We start from the raw sequence: 17,984 nt of genomic DNA on the forward strand, positions 1-17,984 counted from the left end.
GTTCCTCTGCATCTCTCTGCAGAGCTGCTGTGAGCAGGCTTCCTTCTGCCTTTCCTCATCCTTAGCAGCCTTCTCCCCTGGGTCTGTCCCTTGTCTGGGATATGATCTGGAGCCAGCTTCCAGCTCTGTGCCTTGCCCTGCCCGTCCCTTCCTGCTGCTTCCCTGTGGCTCTGCCAGGACAGCACATGTAGTTGCACAAGGAACTAGAGAAAGCAGTACCTGAGGAAGGGAAGCTGGGAAGAGAGGGAAGAAAAGTGAAATCCTTAGGCTATACTCTCCAGTGCTCAGTGTATTCGCTTGAATCTGGAAGGGGAGATTAGCCAGGGCAAACTCCGCACACATTTGTCACGTCCCCATGTGAGATGTGAAAAAGGGGCTGTGACTGGCACAAAGAGCTCCCTTCCCAAGGATAGAAAGATCTCTCAATACCCTTCTTTTTTGATCACTTCTTTGGTGGCTATGATTCCTCTTTGGACACCTTAGAGGAAGTGCCAAGGTGTACCTGCACCTGCTGAGCTACATGAGGAGGTGGCAGTGCAGACTTCTTGGGAATTCTCAGACTGTTTCTATGGTTGCACCCCACTTTCCTCCAGGCACAGGCACATGCATCTCTCCTCTTCTTGTCAGCTTAGTTTTCTCGCAGCAAACAAACTATCCTTGGGACAGCTGAATTTCCAGGGAGCCTGCCAGGGCATAGCCTTCATCTCCATAAAAAGAAATGAAATGGGGAAAAAAGAAAGAGATTAGACTCCCCCCAGAATGCCCCTTGTGCTTCTCTCCTCCTCCTTGGTGGCATCGGTGCTCATTCAGCTTTCCAAGGGCTTTGGATGGGTTTGCTGGGTGGGGTTGATCCTCCCTGGCTCCAGAGATGCACTGTCTTTCTGTCTGTATTTCCCTCCCACCCTTCTGTGGTAAGTAAGAGCCATGTGTTGCAATGTCAAGCAGTTCCTCTTTGTGAACTAGGATGACTCCAAACAGGGGATGGAACAAGGCCCAAATAAGGGTTTTCATCTCAAAACTAAACATCTTGCTTCTGAGCTCACTTATAAGTTGTTGTGCCTGTCCTCTGCTGGTTTTCACTCTTGTCTCGCTGTCCCCCAGCTCCTCCACCAGTGATCTCTCTGCATACGAGCATGGCTATCTGAGGAGGAGTCCCGATCAGTACAGCTCCCGGGGCAGCATGGAGAGCTTGGACCACTCCTCCCCTGCCTACCACCCTTGCCACCTGTCCCCGGCCAAATCCACCAACAGCATCGACCAGCTCTCCCACCTCCACAGCAAGAGAGACTCTGCCTACAGCTCCTTCTCCACCAACTCCAGCATCCCCGAGTACCCCGCGGCCCCGTTCGGCAAGGAGCACTCGTGCTCCCCGGACAGCGCGCAGTCCCGCGGGGGGCCGCCCGAGGGGATGAGGCAGGCGGACATCCGCTACGTCAGGACGGTGTACGACGCCCAGCAGCGCATCTCCCAGGAGTACGAGGTGAAGCCCTCGGCCCTGCTTCCCAGCAGTGACACCCGGGCTTCCCCGGACAGCCGCAGCCACGGCAGGCTCCAGGCCTTCAGCCGGCACAGCGCGGCCTCCTCCTGGGCACAGCCAGCCCAGGGCCCCTCAGACAGCAAGAGCCAGCCTCCCAAGGGACCCCCCCTGCCTCCCACTCGCAGCGACAGCTACGCAGCCATCAGGCACCACGAGAGGCCCGGCTCAGGCGCCGGCCTTGAGCCAAACAAGCCCAGCCGGACCCAGCCGAAAGGGGCCTGGGCACCTCTCATCAGCTCCCTGTCCCAGGGGCCGCTGCTGAAACCGCCCTTCGGAGAAGGGCACCTGCACACCGTGGTGGAGAAGAGCCCGGAGAGCAGCCCCACCATGAAGCCCAAGCAGAGCTATTCCCAGGCAGCCCAGCCAGGACAGCCCCTGCTGCCCACTGGTGTCTACGCTGTTCCCTCCCCAGAGCCGCACTACGCCCAGGTGCCCCGGCCTTCTGCCAGCAGCACCGGGACGCTTTACCCAGCTCTGGCCAAAGAAAGTGGGTACTCCCCAGCCCTCCCGGTCTCTTACGACAAGGCCGTAGCCGGCGGCACCCTGGGCTTGGATGAGAATGGAAACCAAAGCACTACAAACAGGTCAACCATCTTCTACCAGCCCCCTGCCACTGAGAGAAAGCATGAAGCCAAACTCGTCCAGCAGAAACCTCCCAGCGCAGCAGGCCCGGAGCTCTGCCTGGCTGCGTCGCGAAAGGAGGAGCTGTTACCCCCTTACAAGGCAGCACACAGCCACTGGGAGACCCCGGGTAGCACACAGGCATCCAAGGCCATTTTCCAGGTTCCACAACCCCAGCTGAAGGATGCTAGCGAGAAGAAAACCCATTACCAGCCCAAAGAGGACTGGACACCTGGATCCCAGGAGGACAAAAGTGGCAATGCACAGGTAAACGAGAGAGATGCTGCTGCTCCCCACCCGTGGGGCCACAGCAAGGCCAAGCAGTATGGCTTCTCTTCCTTGCAGAACATCCCAGAGAGCTCCAGGAGGCAAAGCAGCTCTGAGCTAAGGGAGACGCAGCCAGGCGAAGGTTATTGCAACACCAAACTGTCCTTCCTGAACAGCAGCAGCAGAGAGGAGAAGGATCACAGGGAACAGGGGCACAGGCAGTGGAGCGATGCGGACCCACAGGCCTTCACGAGGCAGGAGGAGGAGGGCACAAGCGTGGCTCTGTTCCATGCTGCCGAGCCAAAGTGCAAAGAGCCCCCTTCTCCGCAGCTCCCAAAGACCTTGGATTTTGGGAGGAGCCGACTCAGCTCTAGCAGCACCCAAAGCTTTCCCTACAGCAAACCAGAGGCTGGCAAGCCCCGCTGCTCGGTGCTGGAGAAGGTCAACAAATTTGAGCAGCGGGAGCAGAGCACTCCCCGGCCCCAGAGTGCTGGCATTCCCAGCTTTGGCCAGCACTATGGGCCGAGCAGGATGAGCCAGCCCTCCGGCACGAGGTGCTCCATGCACAGCCCAGAGGACCTGAGGAGCAGGCTGCCCAGTGAGCCAGGCAGGGGCTCCAGCCCTTTTGTCAGGAACGGGAAGCTGGAAGAGGCTGACTGGCGCCCCATAGAGCTGCAGATGGTGGCTTCGGTGAAGCAGGCAAGACCCAGTGAGTACTACAGCCTGTGTCCTGAAAATGAGGTGCAAGTAAGGGCAGCTCAGCTACCGCGGAGTAAAAGCACATTCCAGCTGGGAGGCGAGCCTGAGAAGGAGATCCTCTGGAAGGATAACATCCGGGATGCGCACGGATCGCAGCAGGACACATTGTTTAACAGGGCCTACAGGAACAGCATTAAAGATGCCCAGTCCAGGGTGCTGAGGGCCACTTCCTTCCGTCGCATCAGCCCCCCGTTCGGGAGCACGCCCAAGAAGCTGCCCCAGAGGCCTGCCTCGGCCCACGTAGGCCTGAGGAGCACGGCGGCATCCCCACACACCCCCAAGGAGAGGCACAGCATCACGCCCACGGAAGGCGGCTTCTCCGGCCTGGACTACGCCAGGACGCAGCACGTGCTGCGCATCGGGGGCCGGAAGCGGCTGACAGCAGAGCAGAAGAAGCGCTCCTACTCGGAGCCCGAGAAGATGAATGAGGTGGGCATGTCCGATGGGGAGCCGTCGCCTTTCTCCTTCCAGAAGAAAAGCATCCATTTTGTCTTCCCAGAGAACACGGTGGCCGACCGGCGCAAGATCTTCGAGAGGGACGGCAAAGCTTCCTCCACAGCCAGCTTGTCTAAGCCAGAGCTCAAGCAGCTCCAGCAGAACGCCCTGGCCGACTACATTGAGCGCAAAACGGGGCGACGGCCGTCCTCGCAGGACATCGGGCTGCTCCGGGAGCGCTCCCACAGCTCCTACCTGCAGCTGGGTGGCCCTGACAGCCAGAGCCTTTCCTCCGCCTCCAGCATGAATTCCCTCCAGGACCAGAACCTCTACCGCCACAGAGAGTCCATAGAGCGGATATCCAGGACAGGACGGATGTCTTCCACCCTTCCTCCTGGGCTGATGGACTACTTGGACACGAGTGGAGATGAGAAGGTGCCAGGGCGCCAGGACAGCCTGGTCACCAGCCGGCCCAAACCCGAGAGGTGCCGGGATTACAGACCCAGATCAGATCTCACCAAGGGCACTCAGACAGACCCGCTGGGCATGCAGGGCCAGCCTCGCTACAGGAAGCAGGAGCAGGTCTTTGAAACATCCTCCACCACCAGGAAATCTGGAAAATCAGTGTCTGTGGAAGACTTGCTTGATAGGTACGACAATCAGCCAGTCCCTGTGCATGTACGTTCCAGGTCGTCTCCCACGGCGGATAAGAAACACCAGGTATGTGGCAATGGGATCACAAGCGGGACTCTGGGAACCAGGAATTGTGGGGGGATGTTGGAGAACAGGCTGATGTCCAGTCATGGCTAGGACTCCACTGATTAGAGACGGGCTCAGCACATGCTGAGGCAGTTTAGTGCACGTTAATTAAAAGATTGCTGGTGGGGTTCAGCTCTCTCCCTGCTGGGCTGTGTCAGGGGTGTCAGGGATGCTGGGATTTCAGTGCATATGCTGGTGTGTTCTTGCTGCTCTGGACATCCCATCTGAGGTGTGCTGTCCTTACCTGCAAGCAGCACTGGAGAAGCACTGAGCACCTTTATGGTGGAGTGTTCCACCAGGTGGTGATTTGCTGTTCTGCCTCAGCCCATTTTCCTGGTGCAAAGTAGAGAGGATTAAAGGCTGCTTGGAATTGCCCTGGCTCCCACTGTGCCTGACAGTGCTGGGAAGTGCTTGGCAGAGGCACTGCCAAATAACCATTATGTTTAGCCTCCAGCCCTGGAGGGAAACATGACAGAGAAAACTGAACAAGACCCTGGCCCTTCCATGTCCCCTGCTTGGTGGTTGGGAACATCGCACTGATGTCACAAATTGAGAATTCAACTGATTCTGATGATGGTAAACAGTAGAACCAGGCTAAATTCTTAAAGAGCAACTGCCTAGGCCAGCTCTTCAGCTGGCTGAAATCTGTTCAGACCTATTTAGGCAACTGCAACTGGTCAAGCCGCATGGATTTACAGCAGTACTGGGTCTGCTGCCCCATCCTGTTTCCATGCCAGGCTCCATTCATCATGGAGAGAGGGAGCAAACAACCAAATGTGTGCACAGGCTCCTAGCCCCAAATAGGCTGAGGGTTTGGAGAGGCTCCCCTACTTAAAGGGCTGCTGAGATCCAGGACATCTCCTTCTACTCCTGCACTCAATTTTGGCCCAGAACAGATTATACATGAGCAATAAAGTGGTCCTGAGTCAAGTGACAGAGGAGGCTCTGGGCAGCATCTCACAAATGGGCCAAACTCGGGTGGGGGGAAGAAGCTGCCCTCCCAAACTCATTGTGTGCTTCAGTCTACACGTCCTCCCTCGGCAGCCCTCAGCTCCCACACCACATCTTTAAATAGAGTCAATTAAAAAAGCAGCTTGTGAATATCAAGTGACCGGAATGCACTTCCAAAACCACCCTGTCTCGTCCCACCATCAGTATTTTTCCACCCCAGCCAGGCACCAGACCCATCTGTGCCATTTTGTCACGCTTGCCCATCAGAGCAGCAACAAAACCAGACATCCAGAGAGAGAAAAATCACCAAAGTGTACTTTTCAGTGACAGGTTGGATGACAAGCAGCCCCAATTCATTTTTCCTAGCCCAGCTCTATCAGGCAGGAGGTACAGGGCAGTTCTTGAAATCTTTATTTACCCCTTGGGGCTCATTTGTAATTGTTCATACATTCAGCAGCCAAACCAGAGTTTCTGCCTGTTGGAAGCCAAGTTGAGGAAGAGGGTGAACAGCACAGCAGACCTCCTCACAGAGTCTTAATTCTGGTGCTGAAGAGGGATGAGCCCTTATGGCTGTTTCCCAGAGGGATTTAGCTGTAACCACCTGTGGAACAAGGATTAATTCCATGGCCAGCAAGGCACTTGTGAAAATCCTGTTCTTAAATCCTAACTTGACTTCCAGCATATACACCAATCCATAGGGTCTGTTTGAAAGGGAATTGTATGTTCAAGTGCTTTCTTCATTAGGTTTGTTTCTGATCCATGTCCAGTGCAAACACACAGCTATAAACATGGGGGACAAAGCCAAACCAAGAGGGTGATTTTTTTATTATTATTTATTAGATTTCTTTTGGCCTTTCCAGATTTTTTTGTGGGAAATGTTTATTTCCAGTTTAGCAGCAGACTCCTCTGCCTCACTCACTGTTCATTTTTCAGGGTCTTGTGTACAGTGCTTAACGTTCCTTTCAGGGTGCATACAAATCACGTTGCACTGTCACTGCAGGAATTTGTTTAGAGATAGGAAGGAGTGGATAGCCATGGGGAATGACTTGCTCTCAGGCTTTGGAAGGCATTCTCATCCATGTTTTGGTATTTTGTTTTGCTTTTTGCTCGTTGCTGACGCTGTCTTGGTACCCCAGGAGCTGCTGAGAAGGGAGAGCAGTGAATTTGGCCCCATGGTGAGGGATCCCTTCTACATGGTCAGTGCAGGAGCCAGGTGAGTGTATCTCCATGTCCCCTTTGTCACTGCAGAGCCAGCTCTGGCCATCCCCCTGTCAGCAGCAGTTGTCATGGGTTGTCTAAAGCTGAGACTTGCACAAACACAGTTCCAGGTGTGCTGTGCCCAGCAGACTTAGGAGGAGTTGCTACAAGCTTTTTCTTTCATTACAGCCATTAATTTACTATCTCTTCAGGTAATCTTGGAGCACATTTATGCAGCAAATTTCCACTTACATAACTTCTAGAATGTGTTTGATCTGCTGTTGGAACTCACATTGGATGCTATATCATAAGTGAAGGATCCAAAAGGAAAAAATACCTAGATGTTGCACGCTGGCTGGTTTTATCCACTGCAGGATGCTGCCTCCCCAAAAGTGAGGGATTAAACCCAGTATATATCCTTGATCATGCTCAGCTGGGAGCTGGCCTTTGGGCTGCTTCCCTTCATCCAAGCAGGATGCATTGCTCAGCAACAGGGGAGAGAGAAATGTTTTTAAAAATAGAAAAGTATAAGCACAAAACTCGGCATCTTAGGACTTACGTAAGTCTCCACTTAGCCCCGGATTGTTTTGAAGTTAAGGAGAACTGAAGTTGATCGTGCTGTATTTACATTTAAATAATAAATAGATGTTTGCCCTAAGCCCCGAGTGCCCAAACAGCTAACTCCCATTACAGTAAAAGCCATCAAGAGGGACTAAAAGCATTGTTCACAAAGGAGCTCTGTTCCTCACAAACTTGCAGTAAATGCCAGCTCTCTCTGTGGTCACAGTGGGAGTTAACACTGCTGTCTCCAAAGGTTTCTCCATGCAGTTCTGGGTCTGGAAGCAGAGGAAGGCTCCTATTCTGGCTGATCTTACTTCTGGCCGTTTTTGCCCCTAAAAACACATAAATGTTGTTTTAAAGGGACTCAGTCTGCCTTCAGGCACATCCTTGTAGGATTATTTAAAGCACCCGTTTACTTTGATTTGGAATAACTTTTTCCTGGTGTTTTCCTAAGAGAACAATGCAGCTGTTTCAGTTCCTCCTACCTCCCTTCTCTCCTAGAGATAGCATTTCATCCTGGTGCTCCATCACTACTTGTGGCTTCCTTTCATTTTTTTCTTTCCCCAACCTATTTTCTGAGTAATGGGATTGAACACCCAGACTGAAAACAAGTTTATTGGGGCACGAAATGCAGGTTTCTCATTTTCATGCTTCACTGCACAAAGATTATTGGTTACTAACAGTTTTATGATGTTTGTGCAGCATAGGCATCCCACATGCTTCGCAAGCACATTTCTTCTGGGAGATGGGAGCTTTCTCTTCTTGCTCGGAACTGGATTTCCCAAAAGATAAAACAAAAGGATAGGAGAAGTGTTTGCCATGCATGGGCCCTTCAGGGATGCAAGGCAGGCAGTAGGAATTACGTTTCTAGGTTTCACTGGGACCCAGCTGCCCCATGTGCTGGAGAAGAGATGGGACCGTCACTACCACCTCTCATGCTTGAGGAGGAAAATGATCAGATGGTTAAGTTAGGAAAACCTTGGTCAGCAGTCACTTGGTCCAGTCCCACATGCTCTTCATCTGCTCCCCAGGTGTCATACAACATTGGGAACTGCTCCACCAGTTCTAGAATCCACAGTTGCTTCCACAGTAGGAGAGATCTCTGAATTAGAGAATCACCATCTGGCGTTCCTGACAAACACTGAGCATCTGAAAAGAATACATACTGCTACTGTCCAGGAACCACAGACAATACCAAGAGCAGCCTGTCTGGGAAGTTTCCCCACTCCCAGGCACAGGCTGCCAAATTCTATTCTCAGTCACACCGGAATAAAGCCAGAACGACCCATGTCTTTGACAGAGTCATTCTTAATTTGTACCAGTACCTCTGAGAACAAATTTGGGGCCCATGTCTCCAGCAGCACAGATTGCCAGTGTGGGGATTATTTGACAATGCATCTCAAGAACAGAAAATGCACTGGCAGTATAGCTTTATTGTGTTTTACTGGTTTATGGTATGGCCTTGTGGTTCCAGGCACCTTCTCTTGCATCTGCCAGTGCCATTATTACTGCTCAGTTTGTTTTCCAGCTAAATAGCCAGACAGGCAGATAGGTTTGGCTCTGGATTCCAAGCAGGATCCTCACTCCAAAGGCCAGACACTGTTTCGCAGGCTCACATGAGAACTCCCTTAAAGACCTGGAAAGAATAATTCAATCTGCTGCCTTTGCAGCCTTAACATCCGCTTGCAGTTGGAATGTGTTGGCTTTGGTGTTTGTCACACCTGCCTGTCTGAGGGAGCTCTTTCTTCTAACATGGTTCCAAGGCTGCAAGAGCTTTTTTTAATTTTCTCCATAGTCAAAATAGTGCATTTTTTGGCCTTGCTTTGTTCTTGGAGACAGTTGAATCATTTTAATGGCACCTTTCCAAAAGGAGCAGATAACATTGTGGGAATATTTGGCCCATAGAGCTGAAATTCTTAAGATTACAAACAGTTGAGAGTGGAGTTTGGTGGTGGATAATGTCAAATGGTGCATCTTACAACAGTTGCTACTGGCCCCGTCTGTAACAAACGAAATTGAAAGCAGAGCAGGAAAGGAAGTCAGGTGTTAGGTTTCCCTAATATTCTTTTCACTGAGTTACTGCTGTGGTGCTTGCTACGTGTGTGTGTGATGTAGCTCACACTGAAAATGATGGGAGGTGGTAAGAGAGAGTGGATCTGGCTCAGGATTTCACTTCCAGTTTCAAAGCACAGCTGTACTTCACCTAGACCAGCAGGCAGTGACGCTGGCCTCTGATAGGGTTGATAACTTGACCATTGAGGAGGTGCACACTAAATTTTCCTGCTCATTGATTAGTTATTAATCTTACCATGGTCTGTCTCTTGGTATTTAGGTCTTTCAGCAAGAAAGAAAGAAGCCACTCGGAGAAAATGGCGTTCACAAGTTACTATCCCCATCCCCTCTGCAGCACCGAGGTTGTCACTGGGCCCAGCACACTGGCTGAGAACCACAAGCTCTCAGAACTTTCCAGGCCAGATAGCAGGACTTCTGCATTTTTCCCAGCCCCAACAGAGGCAAGGAGTCACTACCCTGAGCAAAAGCAAGGCTTTAAACCCTTGTTCCTTAACCTTACTCCTTCTGGGTCTGGCCACTCTTCCCCTAATACACCCACCCAGGCTCCCTCAGACTTCCAGAGCACAGGTGACAGCCAGGCTCCGAGACAGCACCATGCCAAACAAGAGGCTGTTCCCCCTGAGGGCAGCGGGAATGCTCAGGCTCAGCCTTTGGATGCTGTCCAGGATAGATCCCCTGAGACTCCCACGGAAGAGATGATGTGGAGAAGGAAAGCCGGGCTGCTGCACAGGTCCCTCCCGCCCAAAGCAGCGTGGGCTCATTCGGTCAGAGACAGCAGCTACGCAAGGGCCATGGTGTCTCCTCCGGCAGCCGGGCCGAAGCCCTCCCAGAGGTGGCAGTCCTTGCCCACACAGAGCAGCACTTCCTCCGACCCAGAGACTCCTTCTCCCCCGGGCATGACCCAGCTCCGGATCTCGGAGTCGGGGCTGCAGCTCTCGCCCCCGCCATCGCTGCAGGATGAGGAGGACGATGAGGTGTTTGTCGCGCCTTCCCAGCCACCCTTCTCCCCACCACCGCCATCCCGTCCTCTTCCCGAGCTGAGCTCTTGCACTTCTGCCAACGGCACAGAGGAATTCCCACCTCCTCCCCCACCCACTGAGGGGAATGGGGCAGCTGGAGACAAATCCCCCCGGCTCCCAGAGGAGGCCAGCGTGAGGCTCCCAGAGGAGGCCAGCGTGAGGTAAGGGCGGGCTGGAGCGTGGCAGCTCAGGCAGTGCAGGGCCATATACAGTAAGATATGCAGGGCATATCAGATGGGGCTGATCCCAAATGCTGTGAGACCCCCAGCTGCCAGCCGGGCAGGGCGCTTGCACATTGTCAGGGGACAGGGACACAGGGACAGACAGACAGACTCACTGCCGGTCTGCCAAGAGCAGCCTCAAATGATGTGGCCAGAGCAGGGTCCACCAGCAGGTGCACTGACAGGTGCTCCCCAAAACCCCGGGACAGGGGACTGTGGGGGAACACTCCTGGGCTGGTTCTCCGTGCAGATTTCAGTGCAGTTGCTTCTGACTCTCTCCAGCACAGAGCTGGAATGGCTGCTGGCTCCTTCCAGTTACTGGATTTTGAGAGACAGCTGTGAAAATCCATGATGGGTTTTTCCAAACAGTTAGTATTTCTCAGAATATATTTTAGACCTGGCACAAAATAATGCTGTTATGAAACAGTGACCATCTGCCAAGAAATGACAACACAAATATGTCACAGTCAGGCTGTATAGGGAAATTCTCCTGAAGGATAGGACTTTGGGCGAGATGCCCAGGTGGTTTAACTCAGCACAGCTTCCCTCACTCCCAGGGAACTGCTCTTATATCCATCTGGGAAGAATCTGGCCGGGGCTATAGAGTGATTGGCTTTTCCAACATGGCAAGGACAAATGGGTGGAGGCTGCTCAGGATGGCACTCCCGGGTAGGGAGGTGCAATGTCCCCAGCCTGCCAGCGGAAAACAAAGTGACTTGGTGTTCACTAGTTCTTTCTGTGTTGGAAGGACAATCCAGCAGTGTCCAGGTGGAAGGGACAAAACAATTCTGGTGCCAGTGGCTTCACACTATAGACCCTCCATATTGGAATGAGAAGCAAGACACAAAAACAAGCAAGAGAGAAGGAAAACTCATTTCCTGTAGGCCTTTACCTTGTGTTCACAGTGGTCCTGGGTGGTAGGTTTCTCTTCATCTCACAGAATGTTTCTGTCCATAGCAGCTTCAAAAGCTTTCCCAAAGTCCTGGCCGAGAAGGAGATAACAGGGTTGGGCACCAGCACCAGTGAAAATAACTGGCCCCTCTTGCCAACCCCATCAAAGAGGACTGGCTCTCCATCTGCTGTGGATCAGCAGCACCAGTCCCCTGCTGCTTCTGAAGGGCCTCAGAGCACTGACAGACAGCCCATAACTCAGCCTGAAGGTAACCCCAGAGAGCCAGCATTGGAAAATGCCAGCCTGGACTCCAGGATAACCAGCACAGCACCCCCAGTGAAGGCAAAGAAAAAGACCCCAGAGGATATTAAGTCAGAGGCTCTAGCAAAAGAAATTGTCCATAAAGACAAGTCTCTAGCTGATATCCTGGATCCAGATTCCAAAATGAAGACAACCATGGACTTGATGGAAGGAATTTTCCCCAGTGGAACCAGCTTACTGAAGGAGAACAACATGAAGAGGAAGATGTCGCAGACACAAGCCAGCAGGGCGGCAGTGGCGGATGACACGTAAGCACTGCTGGGCTGGGGGAGGGCTGGCAGAACTCCCTGCTCCCTTGCTTCTAAGGACAACCTGTGCCAAATTTTTCTGCATCTCTATAGGTGAGAGTGAGTTTTGCAGTTCAGAGGTCTGAGGCCTGGCAAGGCATTTCCAAACAGCCTTTCCCATGAGCTGGGCTCTGTGTTTGGGCTCTGAGCTCACCTCTCTGGGCTGTGTAGAAAATGATGCTGAGCTTGGGAATAGAGCAGGAAATGAAACGTCCCTGGAGATATAATTGGATTTTGCTATATGAACCTTAGTAATCGGAAGCAGTTCAGTCCAAAGCACAGGAACAGAGATACGAAAGTAAAATCATGATGAAAATAATGGCAGGCACAGGGATAACAAGAGGCCAAATTCTGGAAGGAGGGATGAGGGGAGCTACTTACTACAAGATCAGCCCAAGTCCCCCAGTGTGGGTTTTTTTAAGACAGAGACTTCCAAGTGGCAGCTGGAGAACTGTCCAGAAGTCAGTTGTACTGCATGATGCCAGGTGAGAGGGTCAGTCTGGCCACCTCCGGCCGAGCTGTGCTGGCTGACCTTCAGCAAGGTAAATCCTGTGCAGAGCTGTGTCCAGTCACCTTTAAACCCAGTGGCTGTGCTGTGCTGGGACAGCAGCTGACACGCACCCCCTGATGGCAGGAATCCGCCTTGTCCTGCTGGGTAGTTACACTGGGAAGGTACCAAAGAGGGACTCCTGGAAAACCATGGATCTAAGCACCGGGAAAAGTCAGGCTCAGACTGAACTCTTCCTTTCTCTTCACTGTGGTGTAGGAGAGCGGAAAAGGAAGCTCCTGTCACTCTGGTCACCTGTCCTGCTTACTACAGCGTTTCAGCTCCCAAAGCAGAACTGCTGAATAAAATCAAGGACTTGCCAGAAGAAGTAGGTGAGGAAGAGGAGCTGCTGGACATCAATGAGAAAAAGGTAAATTCAGCACTGTTTGCTGCTCACATTCCTGAAATAATAATAAGCCCTAAAGTGAAGTGCATTTCTATTTGATGTCAGCTTTTGGCAGCACCCAAAATTGCGTGGGAGCGATTAGGCCGCCTGTGAAGCTTCGTTAGAGTGACCCAAATTGTATAAGAGAGCTAATCTGAATTACTCACTGCAAATTGAGTACCAATCTTGCACCACCCTGAGGCGGGCCTGGATCATGCCAAATGCAGGGTGCACAGACTGTCAGGAGCAGTCCCTGTTCTGCAGCAAGGAAGGAAAAGGGAGAGGTGAAGCAATTCGTGCAGGGCCAGCTTCGGCTGGAAGCAAGAACAGAGTCCAGCCAGTGACCACACTGAGTGCAGGAAATTTTTTCCCAAGATTGTCCTTTTCAGTGAAGTCAATGTATCCATTTCACCTGCTGTCTGCACTCACTGCATCCAGAGAAACACTGGCCACTCTTTTTCCCCCACACGTTATTGTTTCTCTGACCCACTGAAAGCCACGTGCATCTCAGCAGCTCAGCACAATTTCCATGTGATGGCTTGGAAGGGAGGAAAGCAGGCAGGAGGGAAGAACACATTTTCCTCTCTTACTGAGGCTACATTTCACTGCAGAATGGCCCCTGCCACTCTTGCTGGAGGGTTCCATGCTCTGCTTCCAGGGCTTTTGCAGGGCCTTCTAATTTGCTCCTGTGGTTGTCTCACATTAGTTACCTGGTAATTACAGACACGCTGCTTAGCTCCCAGATCCTAGGGGGCCACAGACAGGTGTTTGTGGCCTGTCTGTGCCTCCCTTACACACCTCCTACCTTCCTGTCAAAAGCAGCCATGCCTGCCTATACGTCTAAACCATCCCACACTGCCAGGGACAGAGTAGCACAGCCCGGATTTCATTTTCTGTTCACCACCTCTTCTTTCTGTGGCCCTATACAGATTCTGGGTGGATCACTCATCAAAAGCATTTGCCCAAGGCCTTTGCCTGCTGCTTTCATCATCTGGCCCACTGGTTGTGGAGCACTCAGCTCCAAGGAGATTGGCAGCTCCTGCCACGTCCATAGCATTCCTTGGAGGGCAAGTCCCAGGCCTCACAGGTTACATTTGCGTGGAAAGACCGAAATAGATGGGAGTGATTAGGCCCAGACAGCACGATCTGGTCTGTTTGCTCATGGTCTGTGTACAGGAACATTTGCACAGGGGTTACCTGAGAAGGCAGCTCCTCTGGGAGGTCATTTAGATAAACCTCATTTCCACTGTAAGTATGCAAAGGAGCTCTGTTGGCTGGCATTTGGGATCGCAGGAGAGTCACGATTGATGAACACAAATGGAAGTCACAGGCCCCTCCAGCTCCCAGGCCTTCAGAACAAAGGTACCTCACTCCCAGGAACCCCGTAGCCTCCTGCCACAGTTGGAGGGCAAATCTCCTGAAGCAGGGAGGAACAGATGTCAGTTCCCAGCAGCTCCATCTGCCTGAAAACTTGCCGAGGTTATGCCAGACTTTGAGACCACCCCATGGAGTGCTGCCATAGAGATTTCCCCATGGCACCGTAATCACGGATCCTTCCTTTTGCTCCTCAGGATTTGGTCCAACAATCAACTGGTGAGGATCTTTCTTTGGAAGGGGGCATTAGCATCATAGCCCCAGGGAAGGGCAAAGGTTGGGTTTTGTCTCTGGGTACTACTGAGGGAAGAATGCCCATAAAGGAGTTTTGGTTGACCCTAAGAAGGTGGGATTTAGTGCCACCTTTTCTCCCTTTTCCCCGGAACTACTTTGCTAGCCAATGGAGGTCATTCCAGGGAGCAGGTGTTTGTTTTCAGGGAATATTTCTGGCCTTTTGCTCAGCCTTTGCATGTGTGCGGCAGCTGAGAGCAGGCTGGAGGGCAGCCATAGAACAATGCACACCAAGTGTTCCCTCTAGTGGTGCCTGGCCATACAGTGCCATGGGCTCCCTGCTGCCAAAGCAGCCTGGGAACCCCACTGCCAGGCCACCCTGGGCATCAGGGCCAGCTCAGTGACCCTAGCCTGACTGGTGTTTGACAATCCTTCCTCCTCTGAAGCAGACTGCCTCCTGCTTGGAATGACACTCAGTTGTGATGGAAGGAGGACTTTGAGAGAATATTTTCAGGCCACCTTGTGAGTGACTTGTTTCATCCTGCAGTGTTTGTGTGCAGAGGAGATGAACACACAGGTGTTTGTCCCTCAGCAGTGCATGAATTGGAGACACTGAAAATCCCCACCCCTTGTATGGAGAGCTTCTCCTTGCTGTGCTCGCAGTTCCAAGTAAATGGAAGCAAGAATTGCAAGCCCCAGGCCAGAGACTTGATTTTGCATATGTCTTTCCTAAATCCTAACAGAAATTAGGATCTCCAGCACATGTGTAACAATGCTGTTCCTGGAGTAACCTGGAGTAACCGAACCCCGGGGGCCTCCTTTTCTTTGGCAGGGAAATAGGTGTCGGTGTTTTTTGCAAAATGGGTGTGTGCTCTGTGTTCAGACACTGAGTAAATCCAGAGCATCTTTGGTGTAGACTCTTCCTTGATGCCTCTGTGTGTGAGGCACTTGTTTGGTGCAGTTCAAGGCATTTCAGGCTGGGGCAGGGCATGGGGAACACATTGGGGATGTGGCTGCAGCTCTTCTCACTCAGAGGTTTTGAAGAACATTCATCTATAGGTAGCTGGGTACCAGAATATGGTACACCAAATTAAAGATCTCTTTTATAAACATTCACTGACCAAATATATCCTCATGCAACCTGATGGGCTACTTGGGTTATCTCCGAGGTGGGGAATTTCAGCATTTTCTCTCCTTCCTCCCTAATGTCTTTTTTGTCAGCCATTGCTGACCTGACCCTGCTCCTCAGGAACTGCAGCCATATCCTCTTGTTGTCATCACTCATATGAGCAGGGTGGTGCTGGTAACAACCAGTGTGGCAATACTTCCCCTCCAACAGGCTGAGCTCATCGGGAGCTTGACCCACAAACTGGAAATCCTGAAGGAAGCCAAGGAGGGCCTGCTCGCAGACATTAAGATGAATAATGCTCTTGGGGAGGAGGTGGAGCTGTTGATCAGCACACAGTGCAAACCCAACGAGTTTGACAAGTACAAGATGTTCATTGGTGATCTGGATAAGGTGGTGAACCTCCTGCTCTCCCTCTCGGGACGCCTGGCCCGCGTGGAGAACGTCCTGAGCAGCCTGGGGGACAATGCCAACAGTGAGGAGCGGGTACGTATCGGCACAGCCCTGGCCTGCTCAGGGTGTGGGGCAGCAGCCACCACCACCACAGCCTTACAATGACCTCCAGGGGCTGCCAGGAGGGCAGCACAGGGCTCTTGGTGCTTATGTAGGAGCAGTATGTTGTCCCTGGGGATCCTGATCCCCATTTGTATAAATGGCTGAGATCCTGCAGCTTTTGTCTGGACACAGAGCAGCTGTGATGGGGACAGCCACATTTTAACACTCTTGGGGTGGTTTTGAAACTGGATTTTCCTGGTAGTTGTCGCTTTCAAGTGAGGTTTCCTGACTTTATTGGAGCACTTTCTGCCTCCCATTGGCAAGGATGTTCAGAGTCCCGTTCAGTGGGGTTCGTATGCACTCCATAATGAGGAATTCATCCTCCTCTCCCAGGCTTTTGACTGTACATCTGGGAGTTTAGCAGCTATCTCCAGAGGTGGCAGGTGTGGTGCTGGGAGGAAGGGAAGGGGGGATCAGGGAGTGTGGTGATGCTGGTGCTGAAGGGCTCTCTCTGGTGTGCAGAGTTCACTGAACGAGAAGCGGAAGCTGCTGGCTGGCCAGCACGAAGATGCCCGGGAGCTAAAGGAAAACCTTGACCGTCGGGAACGGGTGGTCTTGGACATCCTGGGCAACTACCTCTCTGAGGAGCAGCTCCAGGACTACCAGCACTTTGTGAAGATGAAGTCTGCGCTCCTCATAGAGCAGCGAGAGCTCGACGACAAAATCAAACTGGGCCAGGAGCAGCTCAAGTGCCTGATGGAAAGTCTCCCCACAGACTTCACGCCCAGGGATGCAGCAGCAGCAGCTGCCCTGGCTGCAGCACTTGCTACCTCCTCCGGAGTCGGTGGTAAAACACCTCCAGCAGCCTCTTCCTCACTCTAACCTGTCCCAGGTGGAGCTGGGATACAGCCCTGCCAGAGTCCCTTTAATCCGAGTACTTGGCAGATGGTTCTCTTCAAAGACAATGGACAGAGACAGGTCTAAACTAAGATTTTAATGAAGGAAAAAAAATAGCAATAATAAAGGTTTTATTTTCCTTTCCTTCCACGTCTGCTTCCTGGAAACTTAAATCCATGTGGAGGGAAATCTCCTCCTGCCAGAGATGAGAAAGAATCTCACAGGAATTAAACACATGACCTTTAATAAAAAACGTGACCTCTTCTCTTCCCTCCCTTTTCTGCCTACCTGGCACCTCATTAAATAATGAAGGATCTAAGAATGAAGCCTTAAAAATAAAACCAACCCATTTTACTGAACAATATTGATATTTATATTTTTTAAAGAACAAGACAGAATGTGTAAGTTTTTGTACATACTCTAATCAGTTACTTGATTCTACTTTGTTCTGTATGTAGAAAAGACATTTAATTTTGTATTTTGTGAAGACCTTAACAAAAAGAGGGAACCCCAAAGATAGTCGTGCAGTAGCTTGAAACATCTCATCGTGGTTTTGTTGCTGTTGTGGTTGTTTTTTAATATAATAAAGGGCTACAAGAAGCAGCTTCACCCTGTTTCAACACATGCTAAAGATACCATTAAGTGGCCTTACAAAGGAGATTTTGGACACGAAAATACAAATTTTTCCTCTTCTGGATCCTGTGAGTCTGCAGTTCAAACATCTTTCATGGAAACCTGCATCTCAGGAGTCCAAGCTAGCATGAAGCAAGGAATTCACTGCAGGAATGTGGGGGAGATTCTGTCTTTATTTTGAATACTCATAACTGTGGTCTATGTTTCTGTTGCAGCCTGAAAGATTTCCCTGAGGTGTGACGGGGATCTCTACTGACATGATTTATAGGCCTGAGTTTGAGTAGAGTTTCAAGGAAACAACGGAGGGAGCTGTTTCGATCCAATCAACACATTTTATTTGCCCTGAAAAAAAAATCCTACCCACTGCTGCAGCTTAGTTTATTAGATTTAAAAACA

General features: G+C 51.5%; 1 protein-coding gene across 3 annotated transcripts in view; it reads left to right on the forward strand.

Moving 5' to 3' along the window:
• Positions 1 to 17,598, forward strand: part of SHROOM3 (shroom family member 3) — a 79,893-nt gene extending 62,295 nt beyond the window's left edge. For all 3 annotated transcript variants that reach the window (XM_069012414.1, XM_069012415.1, XM_069012416.1), the window contains exons 4-10: positions 1,102 to 4,339; positions 6,466 to 6,542; positions 9,420 to 10,340; positions 11,358 to 11,861; positions 12,667 to 12,817; positions 15,777 to 16,049; positions 16,581 to 17,598. In XM_069012414.1, the coding sequence (XP_068868515.1) occupies positions 1,102 to 4,339; positions 6,466 to 6,542; positions 9,420 to 10,340; positions 11,358 to 11,861; positions 12,667 to 12,817; positions 15,777 to 16,049; positions 16,581 to 16,940 (5,524 nt within the window). In that variant the 3' untranslated portion in view covers positions 16,941 to 17,598. The remainder of the gene's footprint in view (positions 1 to 1,101; positions 4,340 to 6,465; positions 6,543 to 9,419; positions 10,341 to 11,357; positions 11,862 to 12,666; positions 12,818 to 15,776; positions 16,050 to 16,580) is intronic.
• Positions 17,599 to 17,984: the final 386 nt, after the last annotated feature.

This window comes from Aphelocoma coerulescens, chromosome 4 (genome assembly GCF_041296385.1).
Source record: "Aphelocoma coerulescens isolate FSJ_1873_10779 chromosome 4, UR_Acoe_1.0, whole genome shotgun sequence".
Lineage (NCBI taxonomy): Eukaryota > Metazoa > Chordata > Aves > Passeriformes > Corvidae > Aphelocoma > Aphelocoma coerulescens.